Raw genomic sequence first — 15,180 nt, forward strand, 5'->3', positions numbered from 1 at the left:
ATTTTGTGATAAAAAATGTATGTACCAATTTTAAGTTTCACGAGATTCAACTCTATGATAAAATAATTGAACCCCTGTCTCGATTCCTCCTTCCCCGCAGCTATTTTTTAAGTTACAACTACCAACTATTCATTTCACTTACACATGTAAGAAAAGAAAATACTTAAGGAGGAACATCCTTAATTTTATGCTTAGAAATCGGAGAGAAAAATCTTATCCTCACTTTTAGGTTTTCTCTAATTCTATTTCTTTGTTGTGTAAGCCAATATATAAAAAGCCACCATATTAAATTTGATTAATATTTATTTTATATCTTTTATCTCTTTTTCGATTAATCGTTACTTGAATGTGTTCGAATTTTAGAATTTCTTTTGTTATAACGTTCGTTTCGGTAGCAATAAATTTTGTTTTAAAGTAAATATTTATCATATTTATATTACATTTGATTTTTCAAAAAATATTTTGTGAAATTATAAAACACTAGTTTCAAGCGTAATTTTGACAGGAAATTAGAATTACATAATTTCACTTATAGATATGAGGTCGGAGAATAATTATTATTTTTAGATTATAAGTCACATTAATTTTTAAAAAATGTCATATCTGGTTTCATTTCAAATGCAGTCATTTCGTTTCGTTTTGTCGAAATCAATTTTTCTTACGCTTTCGGACTTATTATTGGAGTTGAAAATGCTATAAAAGCAAGTATTAATTGGACATTTAATTAAATTTATAGCTTTGTGTCTTAACTCTATAATAAGCAATTTATCAATATTACAACAGGATATCTACTGTAATGTTAATCGTTTAGTTAATGTATTATATTTTGTTATTTACTGGCTTTCAATTTTAATCGTGGCCAATTTCTATTAGAAATAGTCAAATTATTTAAATGAAGCGCAGGATTCTATTTGACTGATTTCAGTTAATAAGAGCACAGTTCAATTCATTACCCTGAATCTTCTTTAAAATAAAACTGTTTGAGTAGAAAAGGTCGTCGGTAAAAACAGACCACGTTGTAAAGCTAGGGTTTTAGATGACTGTGGACTATTCCAATGACTCCCTCAATGAGCCGTTCATTCAATTCTTCATTTTTAGTCGAAATTGGATACAGCGTTTTTTGTTAAAATGATAAGGATGTGAAAAAAATATTTCATATGGCTATTAGGGGGGCAGTAGCAAATGCATAAAGGATTATACTTTGCAAACTTCACGAAAGCACATTTATTCACTCAAACAGAACGAAACATAGTTTGTCGTGACCTTTCTCCAAATGGGAGATTTTAAAACAGTTTCAAAATTCGCTATTAGTGCAGATTAAAGTGGACATTGTGTGATATGTAATAGCATTTTATTTGTTCGCTACCGCATAATATACATAGGGACAAAACACATTTAGAATCAATTGGATGGAAAAATTGAATGGAGTTAAGATGCTAAATTCAGTATTTCGAATGACTTTGTTCTTATATGTTTGTGCAAATTTGATCATTATAATGTCATATTAATAAATGTATTACAATAAATACCCATGCAGTAAAAACATTACTATATTAAAAATTAATTGTTGTTTCATTCAAGAACTGCATATACTATGCATGTGCTAATAAGAGTTTCATATAAGCTAAATTTCAAAAATATCTCAACTGAATCTTCCTGAGGTTATTTTAGGAACTAATAGTGCTTTAAAATATCTTTCTTTATGGCTAATGAAGTCGCTTGAGTTATATAATTTTACAAAGTGATAATACTGAAAACTAATTTATTTTTAAAATAATAAATTGTTCTTTCGTTTTAAGAAAGTTTCTGTCTTAGAAAGAAACATTTCTGTTTAAAGACTAGATAGATTAAGTTCACATTAAATCAACCCGAAAGGAGTAAATATTACAAATTATTATAATGTTCGTGATTTTTTTGGAAATGGATTGCACTAACTTATTATTGATGAAATTTATAATTTATCTTTTGAAAAAAAATTACTATTCATATGACTAAGCGGAATTGACAATAGTCAGTTTCAGAAACTAGCAACGCCTTAATTTGTAAAGCTTAGCGTTTTATTCGTTATAAAGATTTCCTTTATTTCATTTTACTAAAGATAAAATACAGCTTTCACGTAAATCATTGGTGAATTAAAAGATCGCAAAGCATATTTCTCCCAATGTTAGAAACTTGGGTTCTAACCAATGTTCCACTTGGTTTTAAATAAATGCATTATTTTGATTTGATCATTATAATTATCAGCTTATATCAAAATAGTGAAACTTGCAAAGAATATGAATGAATTTTAAAAATCTAGTAATATTATATTTAGAAGTTGTATTTCGTTATAAAATGAAATGTCTAAAAATTGTCGAAAATAAAGAACAAAAGAACAATTGAATCAAGAACTTTTCAAATGCAGGTGCAAACCATTTCAGATTTTCGCTTCTGGTAGCTAATGGTAAGCAGTAAAATTCATAAGTATTTCATGCTCTCTCTCTTTCTTGAAATGTTCTCTTAAACTTTACATAAAAGAAAATAAAGTCCAAACAAAATTTTAAAAAAATATCCTTATGATAACAGCAAAAAACATTAAAAATAATTTGATTTAGAAACGATCTTAGAAAAAAATATCTAAAAGAAACTATAATCTGATGATTATAAACTGGAAACTATACACTGGTGTAACGATAAAAATACCATTCAATGAACAGAAACCATTCATGTGAAAGTGATTTCAATTGCTGAAACTACTGCTTTAAGGGGGCTTTTACATAATTTATCCTGCTTCGCAATCTTAATGTCAAAACTAAACTGATGAAATGACTAACTGCTCTCGACACGAATTGTTTGAGGCAATGAAATTTTTGAGAATTAAATTGTCTTGCGAAATATATTTGAGTGGTAAAAAATTTGTCTTGGTACTCACCATCGTCGGAATCATAAAGATAAATGATTGATTTCCATTGATAGTATTTGATAATATCTAAAATGGCTTTGAGGTACTGAGGTTTCATGCTAATACCATATTGCATAGGCCTGTCATAGTTGACTTGAGGAAGTGAAGGACTTAAAAATGGCAAATGAAAGGCATTTGTATATGCTGCTAAGGTTTCATACGTTGCATCTGAAGTTGAAGATAACAGAGTGAAGATTCCTCTATGGAGCTGAGAGCACACTAGAAAAGAAAATTATGTTAAGTGGGAAATAAATAACTTAATAAAGGATTTTAGCATCTATTAAAATCCTTAAGCATAATGCCCGAAACGTTTGACTTATGTAATTAGAAATGACATGTGCACAATTTCCAGAAACAATACAAAGCTGAATGAAAAAGACCTCATATGTTTGATCAATACAATCTTAGTTTTGTCTCTATCTGGGTATAAATGAGGATTAACGAAAGTTTTCACTAGAAAGCTTGCCCTTCATATGTCGTTTACAGAATGCTTCCCTTAAATCTCTTTTTGCGATATATTTACGTAATACCAAATAATATTAGCAACTTGATCCAAAACTGACTTACGTGCCAAACATTAAATGCATTTTTGTTCTCTATATTCTTCACTGCTCATATTATTTTGGCTTCGCTATTAGTTTTGCACAAATAACATTTTGGCAAAAAATATTTCATTTACTCGACATAAATAAATGTTCACAAACGTACCTGAAAATATATATTTCAGTATTTCTGGAAATATGTGTTTCATATTTCCTACTGAACTTGTTGTAGAATTTCATTAGCAATACTTTTCTTCAAATGCTTATTTGTGTGTGTGTAAACATATTTGAGCAGTTCCGTCGCCGAATAGAAGAAACTTTTCAAATTTTAAAACTTCGATTTATGTCACCACGGGAGTCATAATATAGGTACAAAGAATAAGTGATAATAAATACACCAATCTACATCGCGGCACAAGAGCAGAAGAGACCAAATATTTTTCCTTCAGTGGTTTTACTGTAGATTTTGATAGGGGTTTCTTTAACGCGTGTCGATTTAGGCAAGGGAATTTTAAAAGAATGTTGTAAGCCTTCAGGCTTTTTTTATCTCTTCACTCGGAGAGCAGTTTTCTAGAGCAAGTGTATAATTAATTAATTAAATAAAAAGGTAAATTGGATCAGGAAATGGAAGAACATTTTAGAATGAAGTTAATATGGGCTAAATTAAAATAAAAAATTAGAACATTAATTAGGATTTATATTGAATTAATAGATATCATTACACACACACACATTGAAATAGTTTCAGAAATGTTAATATATATTCACTTCCGTATCTAAATTTCCTATAAAAAAATCATGAAATTTTTCCTAGAAATTTTCTTTAAAGAAATTGAGGGAAAATTTCTAGATAGAATTATATAATATGAAGAATAATCATTTTGAAAAATTGGGAAGAAGAAAACCACTTTCCCGCTCTTTCCAATGTTTGTATACTGTAGTTGAAATTTTGTTCATTAAGCGGGAAATCGTATTTTTAATTCATTATTATTTGTTAATTCTTCATTTTATACTTCGGTTATATTAATGATAATATGCGATGCCGTGTATTTCTTAGATTAATAGGATATAACGATTTCTACAAAACTGCAGTTTTCACTTTTGGATTTTCATCTGAAAAAATACGAGTATTGTTAGTTTTCCACGCGTGAGAAACAATATATTGTATGATAGAGAACTTTCATATAGTAAATAAACTCTATAGATCTAGTAACATGACACTGTTCCGTCTAGCCACTAATGTTTGTTTACTAATGGCAAATGAACTAATTACATTAAAAAAATCTTCCATGTTTAAACTATTTTCCGAGTTTGAAATTTGGTTAATAATAATTTGACATTAAAAAAGAAATAACTAATGACTAGCGAGATGAAAATGTGATATTGATGGTGAAGAAGATGAAGATTTTGACTCATTTCAACACGAATGAGAGGCTACAAATATAGATGAAGTCATTTATTTTGATCATCAATGGCTGAGTTTTCAACAAATATAACATACTTTCACTGACAAACTTGACAAAGTGTTAGAATGAAACCTCCTTATGCATTCAGAAGTAGGAACGAGGAAAGTCGTGGTACTAGATATAGTAAGTTTAAGGAGCATGAATTTCTTTCAATCCAAATTTATTTTTGTGGTGAATGACTGACTCGTTTACAATTTACATGAGTCAGATACAAGCGATTCTTCTCCATAGAGTTGAATTTCATAAAAGGGAAGTTTTTTTTACAAATGAATTAAATGTAAGAAAAAAAAATAGATGAATTGCACACTCTTGAAATGATAGCTCTATTTTCTGCTACTAAATTGAACTGCTCATTTTTTTATTAAATGTGAAAATGTTTTTCAATTTGAAATATGTCCTTGTCATGTATCCAGTCATTTCTGTTGTTATAAATGTTCCTTTCTCAATTTTTTTTTGGACAAAGAGGCAAAATTATTATAAAGTATTCCAATATGAAAATATTAAATAGTTACGATTATTTACATGTGATATTCCTTGAACTATGTAATATTTTTGGTTAGAAACAGTAAAAAAAAAAGGAATTATTTAGGGCAATGGGAGCAGGTAATAAATTGCAGGCTGAAACAATAGACATATTTTTTTCTTATTTTCATATATTCTCATCAAACAAATTTATTATTCAATTACTGCATAGTTATCCTCTGAAGTAATTAAGAATAGTTATGTAAATGAGGTCACTTAATCAATAAATTATTTTTTTGGAAAAATGGCTTTTTTTAATGACTTTTGAAGAACAACATTATGCACTAACAAAATATGTCAATCTCTCATACTCTCATTTGAAATAAAAAAAGGATATCTATAGAAGTCGTTCAAATGTACCGGAACTGAGTCTACTTCTACGCATTTAACATTTGCGATACTGGAATATTATATATAATATTTCGGAACATGGTATACCTATAAATATACCCTTAATATACCGGAACATGGTATACCTATAAATATACCCTTAATAAACAGGAACATGGTATACCTATAATATTATAGGTATACCATGCCACCATGGATATTTGTATAGTAAAATATATTTAGTCAATCGCCCGGTTATAGATACAAAAGAGTATATTAAAATGCAATGATATATGCTGATTTTGAAGCAAATATTTGAAGGTACGATGACTAGTGCATATACGTTATATATTACTAAATATATTTAAATTTTGCACTCATCTCTAACAAATGCTTCTCAATGCCATTTTCATTTTTCAGTTACCTCACATCTCTTATATTGATTTGAACCAAAGCAAGTAATAAAAAGGAATCATTTACGTTATCATTGCATTGTATCTTGATATTACAAAATCGCTTCTGCTACCTCAAATCGTCCGACATATAAATAAGTATCAGAAATCTCATCACAATTGAGAGCTACAGAAAAGCCAAGTGTTGATCAATAACTATGCATAGAAGGCTCAAATGGGTGAGGACACAAAGAGAGGGGCTACTTTCAAAGTTCAAAAGATTGTTTCTAGAAGAATTTTATTTCCTTTCAATGCCATGCCTTAAGGAAATAAAATGCATTTTCCCAGGAAAAGCAGATGTAATATCCGTTTCCTCTTTTAGCCCTTTCCGTTTATACCATTTTTTTAACTGAAGATTGTGGCTGAGATATCTATTCGATTTTGACAAGAAAAAGCACATTTACTGAATTTTAGTAGATATAGAAGAGTAAAATTCTCTTTCTTTATTTTTTTTTCTATTCTTCAAAAATCAAAATTGCTATTCCCGCTTTGTGATCCTTTTGCTCAGTGTTTATATTTGGAACTACTGATTTTTTTTTTTTTGCTTCCTTTATTTGAAACATTGAAATTAACAAATATTACTATTTGAGCAAGATACTTTAATAATTAAGTCTGCATTATTAAAAATTTTTCACATTCAATTTTCTTTGATTAGAAGCGAATATTTTTTATTATAAAAATTTCCCTTAAATTTTTAAGTCATTTATCAGAAAATAAAATAACTACAATATTTGGGACTACATATTTCGCTGTAAAATAAATTTATTTAAAGGAGTAGTGTTTTGTTCTACAAAACAGCAGTACTAATAGTCGTTTAGTAAATATATTAATCGTATATTGTCCGTTTAAAATATTTTTAACCATGAGTTTGTAACTTTAAAAAGCATGGATTATTTGTACACGGGTGTGCAAAACTTAAGCAAGATGTGTGTTTTTAGCCATAACTCTACGAGAAATCATCTGACAGACATGAAATTCAAATATGAGGGACAGCATTTTGTACTTTTGACGATGACGAAAGTTTATTTGCTCATAATTGAATACGATGCATATAGTATGAAAAAAAAAGACTTTATTGAAATAAAAAGTATCGTTATACATGATTGTCTGTCCAAGAGGAAAAATAACAAGCAGATGTCCCATAGTATGGGATATGCCTTCCCTTATTGCAATAGTTGCTTCACACCGTCTCTCCATAACCAACATCAAATTGTCCATCAGTTCTTGAAGTAAGATTGCCCATTCTTCAATCAACATCTGTTTCAGGTGTTGGGTGTTCCACAGGAGGAGGAAATCGTGCCACAAGGCGTCTCCCGAATACATCCCACACATATTATTTAAATCAGCATCCCACACATCCACACTATGGGATTTGAATCAGGGGAGAATGCTGCCCAATCCATTCGAGTGATATCTGCACTTTCCAGTAGCTACTGAACATCAGCAGTCAGGTGTGGACGTACATTGTCATCCATAAAAACGAAGTCTGGTCCAATAACATCTCGGAACAGAAGCACACTCGGAAGGATCATCTCATTACAATAGCGATCTATGGTTACAGAACCTCCATCGAAAACGTGGAACTCATACCGCCAATTCAGCATAATGCCTCCTCAGACCACAACTCCAGGACCACCGTAACGGTCACTTTTCGTGGTGTTACTGGGGTGAAACCGTGTCCCGACCTCTCTCCAAATCAACTGGGATTGAAAATTGCTTGCGTTACTGAAACGACACTCGTCCTTAAAGAGGATACGACTCCATTGATGAAATGTACAACACTCTAAACTGCGCCACCGATGGCCAACTTTAAAAGGGATGCAGCGTTCAGGACGTCGGGCGAATAGGTCACTTTTGTGAAGGCGTTTGGCCATAGTAAACGGTGACACTCGCCGCCCTGTAACTGCACAGTTGCTGAGCAATGGCACTTGCTGACTGGTATCGGGATCTTTTCGCCTGCAGGACGATATCGGTCATCCACTGCAGTTGTTTTCCTAAGGCGGACACCACCAACTTTTCTAACAGCTGTACCTATGATTTAAAAGACGTTCCAAACACGTGAAAATTTTGCGCTTTTGTTGCTTCCGAACTGTTCAGCACACTGGTCAAACTACGCCCCTCCTCCAGCTTTCAATCATTCTTCCACGTGTTGTCCAGGTGATTTCTTCCAGCCATATTTCACGAAAGAACTCACTTGCACTTGAAGCGAATGTCTTTAATTGCACCTCCATTCTTTCTTTCTTCGTAGTCGCTTATGACATTAGTACACTTACGTCGCTTATGACATTTTGTTCCTAACATTTGCACACGCATCTACTTTCCACTGAATTGCTTATTCATTGTACTGATGGCAATTACCCCTTTTCTGCAATTTCATGGCTATCTGCTTAAAATTTACATTGTTGCTTAACTTTTGCACGCCATTGTATAATATTATATACAGTATTTGCCATAGATGTATATTGTAACGCCACAGTTGTATATTATCATATAGAACTCTTGCGTTATTTCAAATTTAATTGAAATTAAGTATTTAAATCGTTTAGAGAAGATCAGATTTTTGAACTCTTTTATGTAACTGTATTTGTTTCGTGCTTTTAAAGATGGGAATTTCGGAATCGATTTTCTTTCGGCTTTCTGATTCGGTCGAGTTTTGAAATTTTGTACGCGTATGCGCCCTTGATGATAATATATCAACGAATTTTCAGAATTATCAGCTAACCAAGTGATTTGATACAGACTTTCATTTTATATTTATAGTCGAACCTGGTAATGAATAGGAGAAAAATTCGATTTCAAACTTTCATAATATTAAAACTCTAATAATAAATTAATATCTAATAAATTAAATCTAATAATTCATTGCTAAAAAACAATAAATTAAACTCTAAAAATTAAAAAATAATTAAAATAAAAAATACTTTTTAGTATGTTGGTGAAGATGTGTCTATAAAAACTGTTCATGTTAAATAAATTTAAAAGCTCTTTTCAGAATTCATAATTTAAAAATTAACTCATGCTTTTTAAATTTTTAATTATGAAAGCAATAGATCTTAGTATCATTTTGCAGAGTATGCCAAGTTGCAGAGTATCCTCTTACTTAGAACCTCAGTACACATATTTCGTACAAGACATAAATTCGTCCTTTCAAATCATTTAGCGACTTGTTTCTCAGTGAAATTATAATAAATGTTTTGTAATATAATAAGATCACAATCAATATCTTTTTGATTCTACAAAGTTATGATTGCACATACATATGTTTAATGTTCGCATGTCAATTAAAGATAGTTTTTAGAATTTGCTTGCAGCCTGGCAATCAGAAAAGTTAAATACAATCGTATCAGTCTGAGACACAGATTTGACATTTGATACTTAAAAATATAATTCTTAAAATGAAAGAACTAAATATAATTCCTCTATATAAGTCATCTCAGTACATCTTTTGAGCCTAATTTATTCTATTTTGTATTCATTAATTTTAGCAACTCTTCTTAACCCTTAACTGGGGAGACGAAATTTTAGGACTTAACTGGGGAGGTGCGGTCTACGAGACCTCATTTCATTTACACGCAAATTAAATTTTCTAATGAATGTATAAGTATGAAAAACTGCCAATATATTTTGCAGATATTTTTCTCGATATATATGTAGATATGTTTTAGAAATTTTTCAAAATATATTATTATTGAAAATAGTAAATGCGTTGGAACATAAATTTTCGTCTCAAATTACATGATACAATAAATAATAGTCTTGAAAAAACATATTAACTTTTACTTTTTAAATCATATTTATTTTCACAGTATATTAAGGTAAATAGAAGACAATATAATGTAAAATTCAACAATTATATTAAAAATTAAAAAAAATGACAATGCGTAAAATTGGACATTATTTTATAGGCTTGTGTGACTTTCATAGCACGGTTTTCTATGGCATTTTAAACATACAGGTTAAGAACTTGTATAAAAATAAACCTATAAATTCTGTATATATATATCTTGGTATATTAATATATTTTATAAATTTTTCAAAATACATTATCACTAGAAAAATTAATTATGTTTGAACATACATATCACAATCAGTTGAAAGCGAACTTTCATCGAAAAACTCTTCTGTACAATTATCCTTATCACTAAAATCACTTTCTGCTTCATTTAAAAGTACCTGGAACATTGTTTCATAATAGGATCAGTAAAATTGGATAATATTTCGGGGCCTAAGTTTTAGCCCCATCTACTAAGTCTTGTTTATCACTGGGACACTAACAGGGAGTGCGGTCTTAGAGACCACGCTCAAAGAAATAACTGAATTATTTTGAAAAGCATCCGCTGTAATCGGTTGAAAAAGTGCACGTGTATTGAAGGTCAAAAAACAGGAAGCTGTAGGGTCAATCCATTCAATTGAGCTAAAAATAGAATAGGGTTGACCAAAAATCCATCGCTAGCGGTCTCAAAGACCGCACGTCAGTTACGGGTTAAATGTTTGTGCTTTTATAGTTTATTTTTTCTCGAGAAATTTGAAGCAGAATTATCCATTAAATTTTAATACGCTGGTAACATTAAACCAACTCAAATAATTCATTAACGTAATTTTTGTTTCTGCTAAAGACTAAAAGCTTTATGAATTATCTTTTTACTTATTTTTACTTGAATCTCAAATTTAAAAAAAAAAGTATTTGCAAATCAAACGATGGAAAAACATAAAATAATAGAAACAACCCACAACGCAGTATCTCAAAAATAACTATATGATTAATTATTTTGTTATATTAAATAATGATTTTAATCAATATTGCAGAAATTGTAAATGAATTGAAAAAAAATTATTGTAACTATTCCTCCAAAAAAAACAAGATTATTCGGGATATTCAAAGAATTTTATTTCTAAGCTTCTTCCATACTATACTGAAATAAGTAATGAAAATTTTAAGTGCATTTGAAACAAAGAATAAATGTTTTAAATATCATTCTAGCTTTGGAAGGAAAAAAAATAGGTAAATAAGTAAATAAAAGAAATCGGTATGAAAAATGGGTTCTATCAAACTGAAAAGAAATGAAATACATATTTCATCATTCTTTGATAGAACATTTTTGTTACTAAAATAATTTTTTTCCCCTTCAGTGCTCATAGGATACTGAAATCTTCGATAAGAAACCAAAAATATATAAAGATTGATAAAAATCTTGTCTCTGACAAGAGTTTATGGAAAAAGGAACGTGGTCATCATTCAGTTTTTGACACCATGAGACGCACCACTGCCATTGCGCTTCGAAGATTTCTCTCTATCATTCTTCTAAAATATGTACATGCATTAACCTTCATATCATTTTCTCATTTCAGATAGATATGATACCATTTACATTGCAAATTATGTAAAGTATCCTTTCATTGCTTTTTGCAGTATTCAGTTTATGGCGTTTATTCTTATACTGGGAAACACATTTAAAATTCTAAATCTTTTCTAAAAATCCAATGGAGCAAAGGTAATTTTACCCATGTGCTCATTTCTTTTTACAGTTTTTCATATCCAATCTTTGGGTGACTTTTAGAATTTATAAAATGATGTCCGCAACAGCCAAATGCAATATCTAGATAACTTTTTCCCCTTGATATAAATTTTTGCTTAATTTTAGTTGTTTCAGGCTTATAAAGATTAAATTAGATCATTGTTTTTACTCACTTTCTGAGCAATCTGAGCTCTGAAATTTTGTGCATTTTAGCATTCTCGATGACAGTATTCTATTTTTTTTTTTTCAAAATTCAGTTATAAATTGATTGATTAATTTTAGTTGAATTTTAATTTTACGTAAATAACGCTACCTGGCAGAGAATTGAAGAGAAAGAAAAAGGACTTTTTAAGATTCCATAATATTTCAAATAATGAATTATCAAATGTATTTAAAATCCAATGTACATAAAATATAGAAAATAAACTAATTTTTAAAAGCCCCTTTTTTGTGTTCTAAAAAAGCGTATCTTAAAAAACTGTTTTTATTAAATTTTTTTCAAAAAAAAAAAAAAAAAAAACCGCCATATGATCATATGGGCATTTAACTAATATATACAAGTTTTAGAAAACTAAGCAGTTAAGTAGTTAAAAAACTTGTAGTTATCCTAACATTTCCTTTCTCAATATAATGAATCATTCATGTATTTATTTTTTATTTACTTTTTCTAATGTCTATATGTTCAAAATTGATACAAAAAATATACAACATTTATTCTGAAAATATTTGATGATAGTATTTTTAACTACAATATGTAAGTTTTAGAATCCCAAATTTACGTTAACATTTTCTTTCCCCTGTAATAATTCTATTTACTTTTACAAACATCTGTATTTTCAGAGTAGATACAAAATTGCAACGAAAATCGAAATTCTAATTTGCAAATTTTTCAAGAAATGCTCTATATTTACGATTCGATTTCTTATTTTGAAGAGAATATTAGCATTAAGTAGATTTCTATAAACATGAGTGTAATGGATGTAATTACGCTTTACACTAATCAGAATAAGAACTTGTCTTAAAGGATATTAAATTTTGTGATAAAAGTTCTTGTGGTTAAATAAAGATATCTTTGCGGATTATCCTTACAATTTAAAAAATAAGATGAGATGTTTTATAATTATATCCCATTTTTATATAATTTATAATTAAGTAACGATGATACACCTTTTCCCCAAAAATATTCGTGAGATTAAAATCCAAATTTATTTAAATGTGCAAAAATCTAAGTATTGCTGAAATTTTCTACGAATTTGTGATTTCCTTTAGAAAAAGTAATTTTTAGAAGCAACAATCCCTTTGGAACACTCGAGAAGTTCCTAAATAATTGCTATCGATTGCTATGGAATAAGCTATAAGTTGGATAACATATGCCAATTTAATATAAACGGGAAATACACACAAAATATTCCACAATTTTCCAAGGCTTTTGAGATAAAGTTTTGCTTTTTTTATGTAAATATTTATCATCCAAATGAGATTTAATTAAATGTAAATATGAAGTATACAACTTTTTTAATATTATTTTTTTGAAAATCTCTTACTTCTTTTAGCTTACATTTTCAAAATTTCTCTCAAATAAATTCAAATATTTCCGTTACATATTTTATGTTCTTACAATTGCTTACATACTAAACCATGATGTTTTAATTAATTTCAATTGAACATTTGTAAAAACAGAAAAAACTTACTTGTTTGCAGTCAAAAACCCTCTTTTCTAAGACTTTATTTTTATTTCTAGACCATTTCGATAATTGTAACGAAAAGGACTGAAAAATAATTGATCGCAGATATGTTCATCAACTCTCCATAATAAAAGCAATGTAAAATTTTCGGCCAAATTTTACATTGTTCTTTTCCTCTTTTTTTTTCTTGAATGACTCTAATTGTTTATAACACAGAAGTATATCGATTTCTATCATTACCTTTTATGGTAATATTTTTATTATTTATTCCTCTCTATATATTTAATAACTTAGATGCACAGTACTATATTCGTTATAGTTTCATTTTCTCATTTATTATAATCTGCATTACTTTGATTTTTAATGATGTTTTGTAATAAGGCTGGAAAACAGATAACAGAAAGTGAATATTAATTGCTCTTTGTACTACTTTCATTACAGAAATTATTTGATTTCAAAATATATTTTATGAAACAGCAAATCTGAAGCTAGATATTGCCATTTTCATTTTGTGAAACATAACTGATCTCTAACAACACTAGGTCATAAGCTGAAATGCTGGGTTACATGCACAGCCTGTCTTCAATTGTTCAACGATCCGACACCTACTGTATTTTCTTTAACTTAGACAAATTTGTATTCTGAATATCGATTAGGCTGGTATTCTTTCGAATTACAAGTGGTAGAATGTTCGTATTCCATACGGATTAGTCTAATTGTCAATTATGTAAAAGATATTACTTTTTGCTCTAAAATCATATGCATTTTTAATGTGCTAATATAAATTGATGTATAAAATAAATTATTTCTGTATTTGCCTTTCCAATGATTATGAATTATTTACTGTTTCTCTTTTTTCACATTTAGTAAGAGAAGAACTAATCAACTGTCAAATTCGATTCGTTTCCTGAAATCTCAAGCTACAGTCAAATTCTTGAGGAGAACAATTTTAAATTTCTCCCATATTTACAACAGCTACTCTAAGATAAATTTTTAATGAGAATTCTTTAAGACGAATGCCAAATACTTACTTTTCTTCTGTATCCTAGTGGATATTCTTTCCTTTATTTATCTCGAGAAAACTGTCATCTCCAAGTCTTTTGACTTGAAATCTTTGACTTATTTCATTTGATTTCGTTTAAACGAAATTTGATTATATCTCGGACTAACAAAAAGTTTTTATCCTTTAAGGAATATACGAAATATTTTGGTATACCATAACGATAAACAACTGTTTTGACGTGCACGAAGACACACGGAAAAATCAGAATGACCGTATGCAGATAGATGGAAATTAAAGTTGTGTCTGAAAGGCTACCACTGCCATAGTACAGCCCCTCCCATTGGAGACATGTCGTGTCATCAATAGGAGGTAACTGGTCCCCACACCATTTCTGTATCCACCAGGGCATCGAGAACAAGTCACCATTCCTAAAGCTTATCATTCCCATGTCTGAAGTGCTCCACTAGGGAATATGTTTTGATATAATATTAGTTTTCTCAATTCCATTTTCATATTGGTGACAGTAAATGAATTTAAATTCAATTCTGTTTTTGAATTCGTTTGATATTACAAAATAATTCCATATTACAGATAATTAAATTTGCCTAGCTAACACTTATGTGAAACTTTTTTATTGATTTTTATCGATTATTTTTTGGAAGCCTATATAGACATATATTTGAAGTTCTAAATAAAAAATATTAAAATGTTGAGTACTCAGTA

At 29.3% G+C, this 15,180-nt stretch overlaps 1 protein-coding gene across 2 annotated transcripts in view; it reads right to left on the reverse strand.

The window, feature by feature from the left end:
- The window catches only part of LOC129958974 (glutamate receptor 1-like), a 210,457-nt gene that overhangs the window by 147,354 nt on the left and 47,923 nt on the right, over window positions 1-15,180 (reverse strand). For both annotated transcript variants that reach the window (XM_056071734.1, XM_056071735.1), the window contains exon 3: window positions 2,912-3,160. In XM_056071734.1, coding sequence (XP_055927709.1) covers window positions 2,912-3,160 — 249 coding nt within the window. The remainder of the gene's footprint in view (window positions 1-2,911; window positions 3,161-15,180) is intronic.

This window comes from Argiope bruennichi, chromosome X1, assembly GCF_947563725.1.
Source record: "Argiope bruennichi chromosome X1, qqArgBrue1.1, whole genome shotgun sequence".
In the NCBI taxonomy this organism is placed as follows: Eukaryota; Metazoa; Arthropoda; class Arachnida; order Araneae; family Araneidae; genus Argiope; species Argiope bruennichi.